The 17,542-nt window shown below is 43.7% G+C and overlaps 1 protein-coding gene across 1 annotated transcript in view; it reads left to right on the top strand.

Moving 5' to 3' along the window:
• Window positions 1–80: 80 nt before the first annotated feature.
• The window catches only part of ARG2 (arginase 2), a 27,784-nt gene continuing 10,322 nt past the window's right edge, over window positions 81–17,542 (top strand). The window contains exons 1-2 of the mRNA XM_019551937.1: window positions 81–229; window positions 316–388. Of these exons, the coding sequence (XP_019407482.1) occupies window positions 113–229; window positions 316–388 (190 nt within the window). The 5' untranslated portion in view covers window positions 81–112. The remainder of the gene's footprint in view (window positions 230–315; window positions 389–17,542) is intronic.

Genomic DNA, 17,542 nt, shown 5'->3' with positions numbered 1-17,542 from the left:
CGCGGCTGCCGGCGCCGGCCGGGAGCGGGGAAGCGGCGCGGATTAAAAGGCGCAGCGCGGCGGCGGTCGCAGCATCAGCATCAGCATCGCTCCCGTTGCGTCCTCCTCCGGCATGTCCCTGCGCAGCGGCTTCGCGCGGCTCCTCCGCAAGCAGGCGGACGCGGCGCTGCAGGTGCCGAAGCCCGGGCACTCCGTGGCGCTGGTCGGCGCCCCCTTGTCCCGGGGCCAGGTGAGCCGGGCGGGCCGGGCAGTGGGAGCGGGGCGCAGCCACGTGCGGCCCCGCGCTCACGGCTCCGCGATGTCTTTGTGTTGCAGAAGCGGCGCGGCGTGGAGCACGGCCCCGGCGCCATCCGCGGCGCGGGGCTCACGCAGCGGCTGCTCGGCCTGGGTAAGCCCCCGGCCCCCGCGCCGCCCTCTCCGCTGGACCCCGCTGCCGGCCCCGCGCCCGGGCTCCGGCCACGCCGGCCTAGCACAAAGGCAGCGGCGCGCTGCCCCAGAGCCGGGACCGGGCCGCACTCCTGCCCTCGCTTGTAGCTTTGGGGACCTGCCCTGCCGCCGGGGTGCCTCGTGCCTGCCCAGGCAGCCCCTGACTTCTGGTCGCCCAGGTGTGCAGGCCCGCAGGGGAGATGCGTCCCACCCCGTCTACCACAAAGCGGGGTGTTCAGCCGCACCATGCCTATTCTGGGCATGCACTGGGCTTGGTGCAGGGGCACACTGCACAGTTTAAAGTAAAACGCTGGGTTTTTTGGGGGGGTGGGTGTTTCACATCTGTAAGCAGCTTGGTATTTTACTGCTGCTTAAATCCCTGCAGCCCTCTTGAGCTGCTTGGATGGCAGGTTTCACAACAGAGTCCTGCCCCGTGCTGGGGAATTATGCACGTAGGCATCTTCTGGTTGCTGAATCATAACTGAGTATCTCCTTGGAGTGGCCCAGGACAGCTCCCACACTGTGCGTCCCTTCTTTGTTGGGTGGTGCCTAGACATATGCTACCCAGCCCCCAACCGAGTCATTATGGCAGACTCGAGTGGGGATGTTGAATTTTAACGTACAGAGTCTTTGATGCGGCCATGAAAGAGGAGGAGCAGGAGGGGACTCAAAGAGGACTGGCCACTCTGGTACCATAAAGTAAAAGCAGGTCCAGAGGCTAGAGAGATTCAAGTTACCAAAATTACTGAAACTGAAGAATTGCCAGTTGTGCAAGGAGAAGATAAAAGTTTGGGAGGTAGCAGAAAGGAAAGAGCAGGCAGCTGTTTATAATGATGGACATCTAACACATGACTGCAATGCTTCTTGCCTGTAGTCAGCTCTGGGGTCTCCTTCAAATAGCTTCGGCCTAATAATTGTTATCTTGAAACAGAAGGAAAAATGTTTGCATGACATTGACAACTAATAATGTCAATGCCACAGGGGGAGAGCATCAAATTGTTTCTTGACACTGGAAAGACAAGAGATTATGATAAATTAGTTAAATTAGGTAAAGTAGTTAAAGTGTAGTCTGACCAAGTTGTATGTTTAAAACAAAAAAGGCTAAGTGAATAGTGAAAAAACAGATCTTCTGGTTTTTAGCTGCGGAGCTAGGGAGGAATTATTAAATGTGACTTATCTCTGTCTCTCACAAATATTAAAAACTTCTTCCATGGTTTTTGTTTTCTTTTGTTGATAACATACTAACAATCAGCTATTAGGTAAAGGCACCATAAAAGCCCCACTGAAGCGCCTGATTGATACAGTTGTTGGGCAAGTCGTGTCCAACTAACACGATACCTATCCTGAGCGTGCACTGGCTTGGTGTGGGGGTTGCACAGCACGGAGTTTAAAGTAAAACACTGGGGGGTGGCTTGGGGGGGGGGCAGAATTTACATTTGTAAGCAGCCTAGTGTCATATTGCTGCTTAAATCTCTGCAGCCCTCTTGATGAATAGTCAGGTGGTGCATAGATTGCTATAGATCCTGTTGTGAGAGGCCCTCCTGAAAAACAGCGATAAAACAACTCCCCTGTGCATGCTGGCTAAATTTATCTGGTAGGAAGGAAGTAGCAACCTAGCTTTTTGCCCAGTATGGGGCTATTATCAATCAGACAGTATGGGGCTATTATCAATTAGAAACTGGACAAAAGCTGACAGGATCTCTCTGCATGTACAATATTGTAAGCTTTATTCTTCCATGTCCCTACCCCCCACCTATCCTCAGCTGCTATTTCCTTTGTCTTTCGTTTCTGCTTCTCTTTCAAGTACTTCTAATGTTGCAGATGCACTTCCCTCCCATCACTCTGTACTAAGGGATAATTGGGCGCACAGCACTGTTACTTGTGTGGCTACTTTTCTGTACTCGGATTTTGCTACCAAACTCCTGATTCTACACAAAGGAAATTTGAGTGAACAAATTAAAATTCAGTCTATTCCAAGATCTTGAACCTCTTCTTAGTCACAGCTGGCCCTACTGTTGTGTCTTACAGTGTATGGGGATGTAACATTGACAGTGGGAGCATCCCCGTAAAGAGAGGTAATTAATAACCCTTAACTAAGAGAAATGTATCTCGGGGAATAAGCCCTGCATGAATAGACTTCTGAAGCATTCTGTATCCATACATAGCACTTTCTCTTTGTGCATGTGCAGGGTGAATGTTAAAGCTACATTTGCAATATTTAACATTTGTCTGATTTTTTTTTGAGCTAGCCAGAGCACACAGATCGGAGAGCTCAAGTGTCTCAAAAGTAAAGTGGTAGTGGAAGATGGCTTTTGGGTGGTCAAGGATGGGTAAAAATGGGCATCTTCTCTAGAAGGATGCTGCTACTTTCTCCTGCATCAATAACATGAATTAACAAAATATACTTTTAATATAAGACAAGTGGTGGTTTTTTATTTTATTTTTAAGGCAAATTAAGGTCCCCCTCCTTATTTAAAATACAGTATTTATTACTTACTTATATATAAATCTGTGTCTCTCTGTCTTGTTTTCCTTGGCTTGAATATAAAACAAATAAGGATTTCTATATCACTGCCCTCAAGCATTTTTATAGCTCAAAGCTTTATTTCCCTTCCACTACAAGGGGTGGAAGGGAAATAAATCAGGGAGTAGTGTGGGGGTGTAAACCTGATGGAAGAGTAAAATTTCATAGCTGGGAAAGCTCTAAATCATCCAGCAAATCTCCCTTTCGATGCAAATACATTTATCTATGGGAGTGTGTTACTTCTAGGCTCTGGCTATCTGCTACATTGGAACATAGAAGCAGCATCAAATGCTCAATGTGATTAAAACTAGTATGAACAATTTCCTCTTCTGCAGGTCCACCTTCATTCCAGAGCTGATGGTGGGTGTGGGGTTTTTTGGTTTGTTTTTAGAACTTGCTTGTGTCTGGCTTGGGGCCTGGCTGGCTTAAAAAATGGTCTGACCAGAACTACTTATAGTGGGGTGGTGGATAGCAAGAACCTTAGAATTCCTTGTCTGTAGTCAGGGGTGTAGGTTGTAGCCATGTTGGTCTAAGGACATAGGCAGACAAGGTTCTTTGGGTAAATCTGGTATCGTTTATTAGACCAACTAAGTAGTTGGAAACATTTTTCTTGGCAAGCTTTTGGGCTTAAAACCCCTTCATCAGGCTGAGGAAGCATCTGCAGTTGGTGTGTGCTCTTCCTGGATGGAATGAATAGTAAAGAAGCCAGAGGCTGGTGTGCATGCAAGCAGTCAGTGAAGATGTAAATTGAGGAGTCAGTGGGTGAGACAGGCTGGGGGGATCTCCCCCTCAATATCAGTCACTGAAGGTGGGGATTGCTATCCCTTCTCTTCTCTCTTAATCTCTATGCTCAGTCTTACTAAAATCATAAATAGGACATCCCGGCAGTCCCATCACAATCTTCCAAGCTTCCTTTTTACCAAGTCCTGATCTGCCCCTTATCTTTCCTCTCTTGAGGTACTACTGCAAGAGTTGAAGGGGGCTGCTGCTGCAGCCACTTGGTGTGTTATTCCCAGATAGCTAGAAAACACTCCTGTTCAGCTGCTCATTTGTGCTCCTACTTAGACACAGGATAGAGCTAAGGGTCGGGGCATCCCTAATCGCACTCAACTTGGTCAGAGACAACAACTAAGTTCTCTAGCAACAGACTTGAACCAGAGAGAACAGAATCTACTAAACTGCATACATGGTTTCAGGAGCCAGCTCAAAACTGGAGGGGTAGACATAAGAACTAATACACCAGAATCCAAAGTATCCATTCCAGAACAATAGGTAAGGTTAGTTGAGTCCTCTGTCACCAGTAATTTTGGAGGCTGGCTGAGAATTGTGAAAGGCTGTCCGAGCTTGCAAGTCCTTACAAACAACTCGGTGGTATCTGTTTCTCTCTTGGCTATACCCACTCTAACGGCAGTTGGTGTCTTGTAGGTTTCCCAGAAAAGTGTGGAAATTGGGGGCACGCAGCCACTGGCACAGAGCAAAGAAAGGGGGACCCTGGCATGGAAGGACTAGGAGAATATACAGAGTCTCTGACATGGGGGCAATAGGGGAAATATGTGGCATGTGAAGAAGGGGACATGTAGGACACAGGGCCTCTAGCATGAGGGGAAACTGGGGGATACATAGCACCTCATGTGGAAGGGTGTTATAGGTTGTTCCTGAAACTGGGGTGGAACATGGGGAATTTGTGCAGGCATGCAGGGAGCTTGGCTTAGAGGGAGGATAAACTTTCACTGTCAGTGGTGTGTGTCCATCTGAGGGAAGTACAGAAAAATGAACCATGACACTATCCCATGGGCTTGAATAAGCCTAAGAGGTGTTTCATGGGAGGCTGTAGGACTTAAAGGTCTTTGACCTCTCCAATCAGTTACCAGTTCAGCACAGATCCCAATTAGACTACTTTTGCCGAGCCCTTCATAGTGGTTTTTCAGTCCCCTTTCCTAAAAAAAAAAAAAATGAAAAAAACTAGTTTCAAATCTTAGAAGTAGCAGGTGGCTTAGCTTGAGCTCCCACAGCCAAGATTTGTTGTTTGGGGGGCCAGGAGGTTCCACCCCTTCCATCTCTGCTAGGTCCTTGCTTATCTAATCTCGCATAGATACACAGGTCCTTTTGTTAACTTCAGTAAAACCGCACCTGAGCTGCAGAGTTTACCCAGATTTTTTGGTCTGAACCACTTCAGTGAGGACTAGCTGTGAGGTTTGGGTCTGGATGCTAGCTTCCCATTTGGCTAGACAGATAAAAGGGGACATGTCGGGGACTTTCTTGGAAGACGAGTGGGAAGGAAAAATTGCCAGTGAAGGTGGCTTCCAGGTTAGGCTCCTGAATGATATAGCAGGAGAGTTGGACTTGGAGCCCTGCATGATAGCTCCTCAGCACTGCAAGAAGACAGCTCAGGAGCACATAGAAAGGGAATGGAGCTGCTAAGCCTCAAAAGTGTGGAGCTTTGCTCATATCTGGCTTAGAAGCCTCTATCATCAATCACTTCCTGCTTTTCCAAACAGCAATTTATCTTTTCTGTCCCCAGTGCTAGTAGTTGAACATGTATTCTGATCATCTTTGGATTGCAAGCTAGCTGCTGGGTTCCAAAAAACCCTGTTCTGGTCTGGAGGTCGTTGGAACATGACCCCCCCACCCCAGCATCATTTATTCTACCCCTGAAGTCAGTTTGAGCAGAGAAATGTGAATATTCAAAATGGCGCATTTACACTTGCAAAGAAACGTAAAGTCCGAGTGGGGAATTTACTGTTCACGTGACTGTGAACTTTATAACCCAATTTAGATCCCTTCTTAGCAACCTATCATCAGAGCTCAGCGTGTTAAGCTCTTCAAGCTTTTCCAGGATCATAAAGCCAGTAGAAAATTGGAGCCTACTGCTTTAAGAATTTATTTAAAATCTGTTTCTAGTTTCATTTGTGAATATAACTTCTCAAGCTGTGTCTCTACACACATTGTTCTTTTCCCCCACTCTAAGTTCACTAGTACAGCTACTGGTGAAAGCAAAGGTTAGAACACTAATACATACAGGGTTCTGGGTGGCTTCTAGAATTGTAACTGGTTTATCCATTATGTACACCGTGGATTTCTGCAACAAGAAAAAATGCTGTTAACCACTGGGTCCTTGTTTGCCTGTTTACTTCTGACCACTGAAACTCTGTCCTTTGTGAGCAACAGCGGAAATTTTTCAGAAAATAACCAAAGGCCCCAGTGTAATTTGATCTGTGATCATGGCCACTGTGTCCTACTGTACAAAGCAAAAGTGTGAGTACTGTTCTTCCACCTCCCTGTTTATTTAAGGGATTGTCTATATTGGAAAGCTCATCTATTGTCAGCTGTACAATATGAGTCAAGTAACACCTTATTCTCCTCCTCCTGCCCCCCACAGTAACTCTGTACATAGCTATACTTACATAAAAGGCTTATAATGGTGCAGAATCCTGAACTGGAATAAGTTGTTCCCCTACCTCCTGCTTTTCACTCTCTCTTCTTTTCCCATTGTTAAAAAAAACCCAAACAAAACAGTTCTAAGATGTAATGCAGTATACTAGACTTTTTTTTTTTCCAAGCCCTGTAATATATATGGCTGTACTAATACAACTTTCAATACAGACCAGCCATAAGTGGTACTAACTTCAGAGATGAGCTGTGACCTTGCAGATATTAGCAATCAAAGTGCAAACACTCAAAGGGAGTCAGAATGCTCACTAAGTAACTCTGTGATTCTGTGGGCCCCTTTTATTCCTGGAAGGGTCTTTTTGCTTGCTTATTTTTTAAAATGGAACTGGCTTGTCACATGTCCCTTGCTGGGAGATTGAGAATTATGTCTGCTTCAAGAACCTTGGGTTTGTTTTACTTGGGCCTTGTCTGTATTCATAGTTTTTGTTTGTTTGTTTGTTTGTTTTTTGGGGGGGGGGTTGTTTTGTTTGTTTTTTAATCCTAATTTAACTTGAAATTAGATGAGTGGATAAACTAACTAGGGAAATGCATTGTCGTATTCTTAATCCAATTTAAATCTGTCATATTAATTCAGTTTAAGATGATCTTCCAAGGTAAACTAAATCAGGAAACTTTATTTCCTGACTCTGTTTAGTCCCTCCCATGATTTTACAAAGTGGATATATGAGGCCCAAGAGCTAAATAACCATGAGTTGGTTTTTTTGGTTGCATCTTTTTATACCAAAGTATTTTATAGAAGTAATGGATATGAATAAAATATAGATGAATTTTACCAATTGTTGAAATGCAGCCATGTCTGAGACAAAATGCAAAAGCAAAGAATAGGGTGTCTGATTTGAAGTGTAAGGAAATCTGAAGGATGTTTGACGAGGGGGCAGAATTTTAATTACCAGCATTCTAAACCAGATTTTAGTCTGCTCCTTGTGGTATACTGAAGGGTATGAAATCTTTATAACCATATTTGTTGGTTGAAACTTTGGGTTTGCATCCCATCTGAAAGGCTTAGGCTTATGGGACCTGGAGAGAGTTGGCTCAAGCGTAAGTTCCACCTCTTACCACAGAGGTGCAGGGGTGCAAGCACCCCTGCAACAGTGCATAAAGGGTTATTTTTAGAAGGAAGAGGCAACTCTTAGTCACAAAACTATTGGATGCAATGCCAGGAATGCTAGCAAGGGACGTTTTAGGTTAGATATTAGGAAAAACTTTCTCATTAGGAGGGTAGTAAACCACTGGCACCAACTACCCAAAAAGGTTGTGAAATCTCCATCCCTGGAGGTGTTTAAGACCCAGATAGACAAAGCCTCGCCTGGGATGATCTAGTTGGGGCTGGTCCTGCCTTGAGCAGGGGGTTGGACTAGATGACCTCCTGAAGTCCTTTCCAGCCCTAATTTTCTATGATTCTATAAATTGGAATCAACTGTTGGAAGCCAACTTTCACTGTTTTTCTGAAGGATCTATCACTACCTTTTGTTGCACCACTGTTGGTTTTTTTGTTTGTTTTTGTTCATTTTTGATGTGACAAAGGATAGCAACGTCTGTTTGCTCATAAATGAGACATCGGGCAAAGTCGTTTCCATGCTTAGTGTGAACTGTAATCCATTCTCACTTGATATATTTTTATTTTTACATAATTTTGTTACCTGTGAGGGGTGGATGGTATGTTGACTCATGTAACTGTCCAGAATGCTGTGCTTTTTGCTTAGTTGTAATTTGATGTGAGAGTAATATCCCTACTTCGGAACATGTTGCTTTGCTGGCTGTAAGTTTATTGGAGCATGAATTGAGAAGAGGAATTGAATGCCCAGGCAGAGGGGCTTGTCGGTTACATCCTGATGGAACATGCCGAGGTTGCATCAGAATAGTCTGATGTGATACAATACTGGTATGTAAGTACTTCCCCTGAGACTCCGTCAATATCCAAATGACTCAGACTTCATAGGTCATATTTATAAGGGTTGGAAATGTGATGAGCCAGAAGACATTAGAATTTAAGGGCACCTTTTGAGATGAGTGAGTCTGGCTCCTAGTTGGCTCTTTTTGGTCATATGGGTGGGCAGAAGATGATTTTAAATGGTTGCTGATGCAGAAATGTTATGTCTTGAAACTAGATCTCACAAAGGTAAAAAAGAAAAAACCAAAACCCCAGGGAGCAGTGTGGGGCTGTAAACCTGATGAAAGAGTAAAATTTCATAGCTGGGAAAGCTCTAGTACAGTGATCTCCAAAGTGGGGTGCGCAAGACAATCCATTGGGGTGCGGGAAGAAAATATTAAAACTTCTATTTGTTTTTATTTTTTATCTAAAAAATAAGAAAGAAATTAAACTTTATTAATATTTAATATACGGATTGACACTGGTGCCCTCACTCGGTCTGTATGTCAGACGGTCACGTGTCACATACGATATGCGAGTAGTACATGTATATAATTTATAAATAAATAAATATACATATATTGGGGGTGCATGCTCAAATTTTTTACTGATAGGGGTGCGCGATCAAAAAAGTTTGGAGACCACTGCTCTAGTAAACCATCCAACAAATCTCCTCTTTGATGCAAATACATTTATCTACAGGAGTGTGTTATTTCTAGGCTCTGGGTGTCTCCTGCATTGGAACATGGAGGCAGCATCGAATGCTCAATATGATTAAAACTAGGGTGAACACTTTTTTTCTCTTCTGCGGGTCCACCTTCATTTCAGAGCTGATCACACGATCTCCCATGTTACGCACCTGGGTGCCCTACTTTTACATCATGCAGAACAGCATCTTCTTGTTAGTGAAGATTTTCTCTGCTTAGCTTGGTGGATTAAATCTGTCAAAATAGGTGCCCTTACCCAGTGGTCAAAATGACTCATGCATTTGACAAAGAACTGACTAAGGCGTAGGCATGCAAGTATCAGGTCAGCAAACTGCTGTTTTATAAGCTATTATGTTCTCTTATTGTAAACTGCTCTGAGCCTTTAGGAAGGGCAGCCTTTCAATACCTAAATAGATTAGCAGTGCCCCACTATGGCATATCTGTTACCAGAAAGCAACATGGATCTGTAGGCTCCCTATCTAGTTGGAGGATAGTTGCATCCAGTAAGCCCCTGCTTTGTATAGGGGACAGCGATTGTGTAAGGATCCCTTTAAACAATTTCTATAAGCATTCCTTTGTTTTGACTTCCTCTTCCCCAAACCTCTCCTGGTCTTGCCTGTCTGACTCATTAGGCATCATCACAATAGAGTAAGGAAGGTCTCTTAAATTAAGTTGGCTTATTGCTCATGTGAGAACAAAGAGATGAAATGATGTGGTCATAGGGGGACTTGAATTTGGGATTGCTTGAACAATGTGTCACCATGATTTTAGAAACTTTGGGGTGAGGGTGGCACACAACTGGATGTTCATTTAATACCATCCTTTATATCCAAACCAAAAAGGCCATGCCCGAAAGTCATTCTTACTTGTCTCTTTTCCCCACTATCTCCCACCCCAGTTTCTTATGCCTGTATCCCCACTTAGTTTCCAGCAGGCTAGTACTTATGAAACAGTAAAATGTCTCTATGGTTTATTGCTGTGTCAAGACACTGATTCAGAGATCCTGGTTTTCTCTGCTTTAAAAAAAAAATCCAAAATTTTTCTAATTTAACCCCCCCATCCCTCCCATCCACATTTTTCCATGATTCAAATGAAATGCCACTAGTGTGTATGTGCACATGTGTATAAGTGGCATTTTGTTTTAATCATGGAAAAATGTGGATGGGGGGTTATGAAGAAAATGTTGGATTTTTTTTTTTTTAATTTTAAATGGGAGAAAACCAGGATCCCTGCTGATCAGGAAGGCTGAACTCCTACCTATAAAGCAGCAGTTTCTGACCCATGTGTTGGCAAGGTGAAGCAGGCGACTCACCCTGCTGCTGCCAGTACAGTGCATGTTTTCTTTTTTAGTGGAGAACCTCTGTATTCAGGACTAGCTGGCCATCCACTTTCACCAGAAATAATTTTCCTCTACAGCCTTGTCTACATTAGGCTGGTTCTGTTCCTAGAAGTTCTGGTATGAGGTAAGAGATGCCACAGGAAAGCTAGCTAGCTAGCTAATGTCACTATTTGTAATACAATTTGTTAAGCTGGTCTTTATTTGTGGAGTAAGCTGGAAATATCAGTGGATTTGAGCAGAGGCACCAAGGAAAGCAGCCCTGGTGGACTGACTTATGCCAGTTTTTATTTATCATGATTTTTTTAATAGTAATTTAAATCAGCCAGCAGAAAACCATGATTTAAACGCTTTTAATTTTTTTTTTTGCAGTTGTATTCATCTTAAAAAAAATATATTGGTCCTTGTTAACAATTGAAATACGCTGACTTCCCACTAAATAGCTTTTGTTATTTGTGCTATAGAAGATGCACACAATACTTACACACATTTACTTTAGCACTTACGTAGCTGTGTTCCTCTATGCTGCCCTTTATCACAAACAAATGAGTCCACCCATGTCATTCTTCCTCCCCCAGACCTTGGTGGGGGGGGGAAGAGAAGCAGCTGGGTTTTTACTCTGAAACAGGAAGAGAACCAGAAATTGAGTTAGAAGGGTAAAAGTGTCACCCTGAAGGCAAGTCATTACCACAGGCAGCAGCAGTGTTTCAGGTAGACGTGATCTAACCCTGTTAGAAAAGTCATGTTGCCAATCTGGAAAGTAGTGTGTGTAGCTGCCATATTGGAATCCAAGATGACTGCTGTAAATTCACGTTTTGGTCAATATTTCAGTTCCTAGTAGGGTTAGAAAATTAATTCCAATGATGAAACCAGCATTGTATGAACTGAGGAGATCAATCGTAACATTTCCATCGTGGTAGCTGTCTATGATTCCAAGATGGCTGCCACAAATTCAGTGTTGTTCATTATCAGATACCCAAAGAGACTCGTCCTTATTGCCCTCAAGCAAATGGTACAGTGGAGCTGATGGCATCGCTGAGCCCAGCAAAGCACAGGAGGTACAGCTCAGAATTTACAAGATGCATCATATGTCTTGAAGTAGGTTCACAGTCAACCATTAGCCAAAGTACAATTGCTGGAATTCCACGAAGAAACAAGGCGCTCATTCAACTTAAGGCAGTTGTTGAATTCAACACTTGTTCTGGCAGTATTCTTGACAGACTATTATGTTGTGTTGATCCTGTGCTGCAACATTCCAGTAGCCTCAATTGGCACTGTTCTTGCTACAGTTCTTTTACACACAAAATACATACTGAGAGACTGTTAAGTTACACAAGGTAGATGAAAGGGAAACCCTACCAACAACATGGACTAGGACATTAAACAGATCATCTACTCCAGCAGTTCTCTGGAGGACGTGCATATTCTGGCAGAAATGTTCTAATAAGAACCTTCACTTGCATGCGGTGACCCCGTTAATGAACCTTCTGCAGGTTCACCTACGGAAACCTTGTTACGACTCTTGCTTCCTCTAGACGGTCCCGAATTGCATCTGAGGTTGGACCTAGAGAGTGGTGGTTGACAGAAATGAATCATCATGGCGCTCCATGACCACTGGTGTCCCTTGGACCTGTACTCTGTAACGTCTTTAATGATGTGGATGCTGGTGTCAGAAGTGGACTAGCCAAGTTGACATGAAACTTTGGGGTAGAGCATCCATACCCAAGAATAGGTTGGTGATCCAGGCTGACCTTGATAAGCTTAGAAAGTGGGTGGATAAAAACCTGATGACATTCAAAATGGAAAAATGCAAGGTACTCCACCTCAGGTGTGTGGGGGATAGGGAACCCACATATCACACTTCTAGGCTCGGCAATGCTACGCTTGCTAGCACCACAGCTGAAAGGGACTTGGGGAGTCATGATTGACCACAAGATGAACGTGAGCCACCAATGCGATGTTGCAGCTGGTAAAGCAAACAAAACTGGCTTGCACCCAGAGATGCTTCTTCTCAAGCAAAACTCAGGATGACATCCTCCCACTTTACTTAGCCTTGGTGAAGCTGCAGCTGGAGTACTACATCCAATTTTTGGCTTCATAGTTCAAGAAGGATGTGGAGAAGCTTGGGAGAGTCCAGAGGAGAGCCATATACATGATCAGAGGGCAAGAGAACAGGCCTTATGAAGAGAGTCTAAGAGCCATGGGACTCTTCAGCCTGGAAAAGTGTGGACTCATGGGTGAACTGGTGGCAGCCTATAAGTATATAAGGGTTGTGCATCAGGATCTGGGGGAACAGCTGTTCACCAGAGTGCCCTAAGGGATGACAAGGTCCAACAGTCACAAACTCCTCCAAGACCGTTTGAGGCTGGACATAAGGAAAAACTTCTTCACTATCCAAGCCCACAAGGCCTGGAATAGACTCCCTCCAGAGGTGGTGCAAGCACCTACTTTGGACACTGTTAAGAAACATTTGGATGCTTATCTTGCTGGGAACCATCGACCCTAACTGACTTCCTGCCCCTGGGGCAGAGGGCTGGACTCATTAACCTTCCGAGGTCCCTTCTAGCCCTAATGCCTATGAAGAAGAGACGGAGTCGAGTGTTGTCGTTTGAATTGGCCGATGCAATGCACAAACTGGCAGAGAAGAATGGAGTACTGCGTTGATGAATTGGTGTCAAAGATTTAATAGCTGCTGAGGCATGTTACCATCCTGAATGCAGGCAAGAAGAATAATGGAAGCAAGAAGTCTCTTGTTCCCATTCGCACATGGAGATTGCGTAAGAAGGTATTTTTCTTTCTCCTGAAGCAAGAGCATAGCCTCAAGTGACTGATGAACTAGATGCCAGTTTTCCACAGAAATGTGTACAGTCTGAAAGGTATACTCAAAATTTAGTAGAAGATGGATGTTCACACCACCTTTTCTGACCACACTGAAGTAAATTCAGCAAGAACTTAATGAATATCAGCAAACAACCAGGAGAACGTTGCCATACCAGCACAGAGAGTGTTTAACCAGTTTCTTTCTGATGGTGGTATCATCAGTTGTTGGATTTTGTTTCACATGGCCTGCACCAGCATCTGGGCACAACACCATTTGGACTGTCCATGCAATGTAAAACAATTACCGGACACAGTCATAACATTTGATCGGGCATTGTATTGCAAAGCCTGTGTGGGCTCAGTCAAAAGAGACTGCAGGAGTAATCATTAAGCTGCAGGGCTTCCATATTGTTGTCATTTACCTAACAGCAGTTGATCAGTATTTCACTGCTTTACGACTTGAAGGTGATTGTACAGGAAGTAGGTTATTTCCAGAAAACACTGCCACCAACAAAATGGAAGATTGGAAAATTGTACAACTGTGCTATAGGAGCACACAAGTTAACATTTGAAGCAATATGGCATATTCTGGTGAACAAATTAATTGTGTGGTTGTCCAGTTCAAGCAAAGGATTAGATTATTATACCATTAACTGCCTTTCCGGGAGCATAGCTCTTGCAGTCAGAAACAATGACTGCGAAGCAAAAAGGAATGGGGTGCATCTACCAATGATTGTCACTTTACTTCAAGAATTTGTGGAAGAACACTCGCATCACGGTATGTTCAAATACTGGATGAACTATTTGGAAACAGTCAATACTCTCTTGTTCTTAGTCACGGCTGAACATGAAGGAAATTGGTATGAACATTTATGTGCCTTTGAACAAATGCTTCCACTTATAGCTGCACATGATCATACCAGTTATACAAGATGGGGTCCAATATATCTTGAATGTATGAAGGATTTAGCAGTTTTTGCTCCTACGGTGCAAAGGAAGGAGGATTAGGGGTCAAGACAACTAATCTCCCATTTTGTAAACACTTCAACCAACCAGGCAATACAGCACATTAACAAGGTTTCCAAAACTGCTGATGGCATAGTTAACGTAACACACAGCACAGGATCAACACAACATGATGTTTATCAAGAATACTGCCATAACAAGTGTTGAATTCAACAAATGTCCTACATTTGAATGAATGCCTCGTTTCTTCTACTTAGGTTCACAGTCAACGGTTAGCCAATTTTGAGACATGATACATCTTGTAGATTCTCCATGCCTTGCTAGGTGCCATGATGCTATCAGCTCCATTGTCACATTTGCATAAGGGCGATTAAGGATAAGTCTCTCTGGGTAGCTAATAATGAGCAAAACTTTAAATTTGTGGCAGCCATCTTGGAATCCAACATGAATGCCATGATGGAAATGTTATGATTGATCTCCTCAGTTCATACAATGTTGGTTTTGTCATTAATTACTTTTCTAACCCTACTGGGGGCTGAACTATTGACCAAAATGTGAATTCAGAGCAGCCAACTTGGTTTCCAACGTGGTGGCTACATGCACTACTTTCCAGATTGGCAACATGACTTTTCTGACATAGGTAAATCACCTCTACATGAAATGCCACTTGTGGCAATGAGTTGCCTCCAGCAGCAAAATCTAGAGACCCTGTTGATGAATTTATACCAAGAGTGAGCAAAATATGGCCCGCCAAGAGATTTTTATCCAGTCTACCTGGCCCAGGTGTATGGGGGGGCAGCCTGGGCTGTGGCATGTGTTGTTGTGGCTAGTCCCACCATCCCCAGTCAGACAGTGGGGCTGGGTTGGCACAGCAGCCAAATTTGCTTCCTGGCAACCCTGGCAGCAGTGGCTCCTGGCTGCCACTGTTACTGTCATTGCCACTGCTGCCAGAGCTAGCCCTGCTGCCTGAGCACCTTGACCCGTTCGCCCTGCACCCGCACTGCTTCCCACCTGACTGTGGCCCCATCCACCTGGCTGAGTGTGCCCTGCCCACATGGGTCCTGGGCTGGTCTCCATGGAGACCCCAGGATCACCAGGTGGTGACAGTGTGGGGTCAGGCCCTGGGGCAGAGCCACTTAGGGAGTTTTGGTGAGCTGTTGTGAAGGGGGAGACAGAGGGGTTACTCAACTAGCCTGTCACCAAAGCTCCCTAAGTGGCCCTCCGACCCAAATAATTGCCCACCCCTGATTTGTACCCTACTAAGTCCACTACTAGGGACTTTGCTTCTGTTTTGACAAAGAGTGTTATCAAATATGTAAAGTAGGAGCATGTTTTCTTTCTGCTCCAATCTGTTTTGGACCACAAAGGCAGTGTACAAGATTCCTCTTCTTTTTATTCCACTCAAATTTCTTAATCACCAAGAAAGTGTTGGAGGTGCAGCCTAAACACTGCAGCAGGGAATGTTTTCTCATAAGAATACAAACTATATCCATTGGTGTGAAAATATTTTCATAATCATTTTATTTGGGCTCTTTTTTAAAGCTTGAGCCAAATTCATTTAACATCCTTTTTAATCTTTCACCATAGATTAACTAATCCAGCCCTTGCTATCTTTTGTTACGGTTTCCTGAGATTTCCCTCTTACTCTTTTTGTTATACAGAGGTACCAGAAATCAGGTTTATACTGGGTTTTGATGTGCATCAAAACTGGCTAAGGACAATTGTGCATGCATGTACGCATGCAGGTTGAATGGCAATTAACTTAAGTCATGATTGTAAAGGGGAGGGCAGGTGATATCTTGGATACTTCATACTTGCTTAGAGTGGGACAATGGGCTCGTATAGCTGTGGGGTCCCGGAATAAAAGGCGTTGTCACCAGAAGCTTGTAATACTAAGACATGTTAAGTACTTTGGAATTCTTGGGAAAAAATGTTGGAGTAGGGCTATGTTACTGGAGTAGCAGTATGGTTTTTAGGGGCGGGTGAGGTTTTTTGCTTGGTTGTTTTTGTTTGTCTTTTAACTTGGAGCTACTACATTTTAGCATTCTTCATTTAAAGTGTTTCAAATGCCTTTTTGTGAGGGATAGAGGAGAAACAAGTCTCTCAAGGTGCTGCTAACTTTATATGTTTGTTTAACAGTCAAACTACATTTTGTGCTGGTTTTTTGTTGTTTTTTTAAGACTGGTCTGGATGAATCACTGGTATAGTCAAGCATGGAAATTTCCATGTTCCTAAACTGGATGACAAAATGTAGCCGTAAGTCTTGGTTTTAGACATCCTAAAATCAATAAAAATGTTATCCTGAAATGGTTCAATGCACTGGTGTCATTGATAAACAAATGACACTGTGTTTATTGGACTTCAGTCCAAACATTGCATCATTGTTCTAGTGTGGCACTCGGCACCTTTTTCAGGCAGCAAGCCAGAATGACCCAACTTGGGCCAATGGCAAGCCAACATTGGAAAGTCTCCTGTCATCAAACACTGCTGAAGTGCACCCCTCACCCCCAGTCAGAAGTTGCTGACCCCTGTTCTAGTGTGTAAGGGCTTGATGGAGAAATTGATTGGAAAAATGACAAATGCAAGTAAACTAGACATTAATGAAATGAAAACATCCATAAATTCTTGTTGAACCTGCTACTTAGCAGACACAGAAGTGAACAGAAGCTAGAACTACATGTTCAACTCCATTCTAACTTTGGCTCCTGGCTGATTTGGTCAGGCCAGCCAGCCACCTGGCCCTAGTGACTATATTTATAAATATATATTCTCGTCTCCCAGGCTGTTTACTATCAAGTATCAACACATTCCTCCTTGCTGTTCTTTGTGCTAATATGAAGATTTTTTTTTTAACTTGTCATAGGTTCCTTGTCTGTAAAGCTGCATGCATAACTTTAGTCTTTCAAGGATGATGTGTAGTAGTCATTTAATAATCTAGAGAAAGGAGTAAGTCCTAACGGTTCTAGGCTAGGATGAGAGCCTGCAGTTGCATATTCCTGTGGGGGTGATTGCTGAGAATATGCACGATGTCCAAGGAAACTTGAGCTGAGCTCTCCAGCTATAGGAAGCATTTGGTGTGGGTAAGAGCCACACTCCCCCTGGGAGAAGAAACCCAGGCAGCTGGCCTATCCCTCTTTGGCCATTTACTGCAGCTTTTTTCTGCCTTTAATGCTGGACAGTGATTTAAAGCACTTGTCTGTATACAAATACCATGAAGAGAAGAGACATCACATAAACCAGGGCAATCGGTGAGACACCTTTAGAGTCTTGGTGACCACAACAGCTTCTCAGATACAGCAGCTCCTATCTTGGTGTTTACAAAGGCATGTACCATCCAGCTTTTTTTAAAATTCTCTTGTGTAGGCTTTATGGTGTTGATGGTGATTGCAGCAAGTAACCTCTAGTAGTTAAAAATGGATGCTAATTGCCCCAAATCCCCTTGT

The sequence above is a fragment of the Crocodylus porosus genome, unplaced genomic scaffold, assembly GCF_001723895.1.
Source record: "Crocodylus porosus isolate Cpor-Errol unplaced genomic scaffold, CroPor_comp1, whole genome shotgun sequence".
Lineage (NCBI taxonomy): Eukaryota > Metazoa > Chordata > Crocodylia > Crocodylidae > Crocodylus > Crocodylus porosus.
The sequence above is the reverse complement of the archived record's forward strand: the minus strand, read 5'-3'. Positions and strand labels throughout refer to the sequence as shown.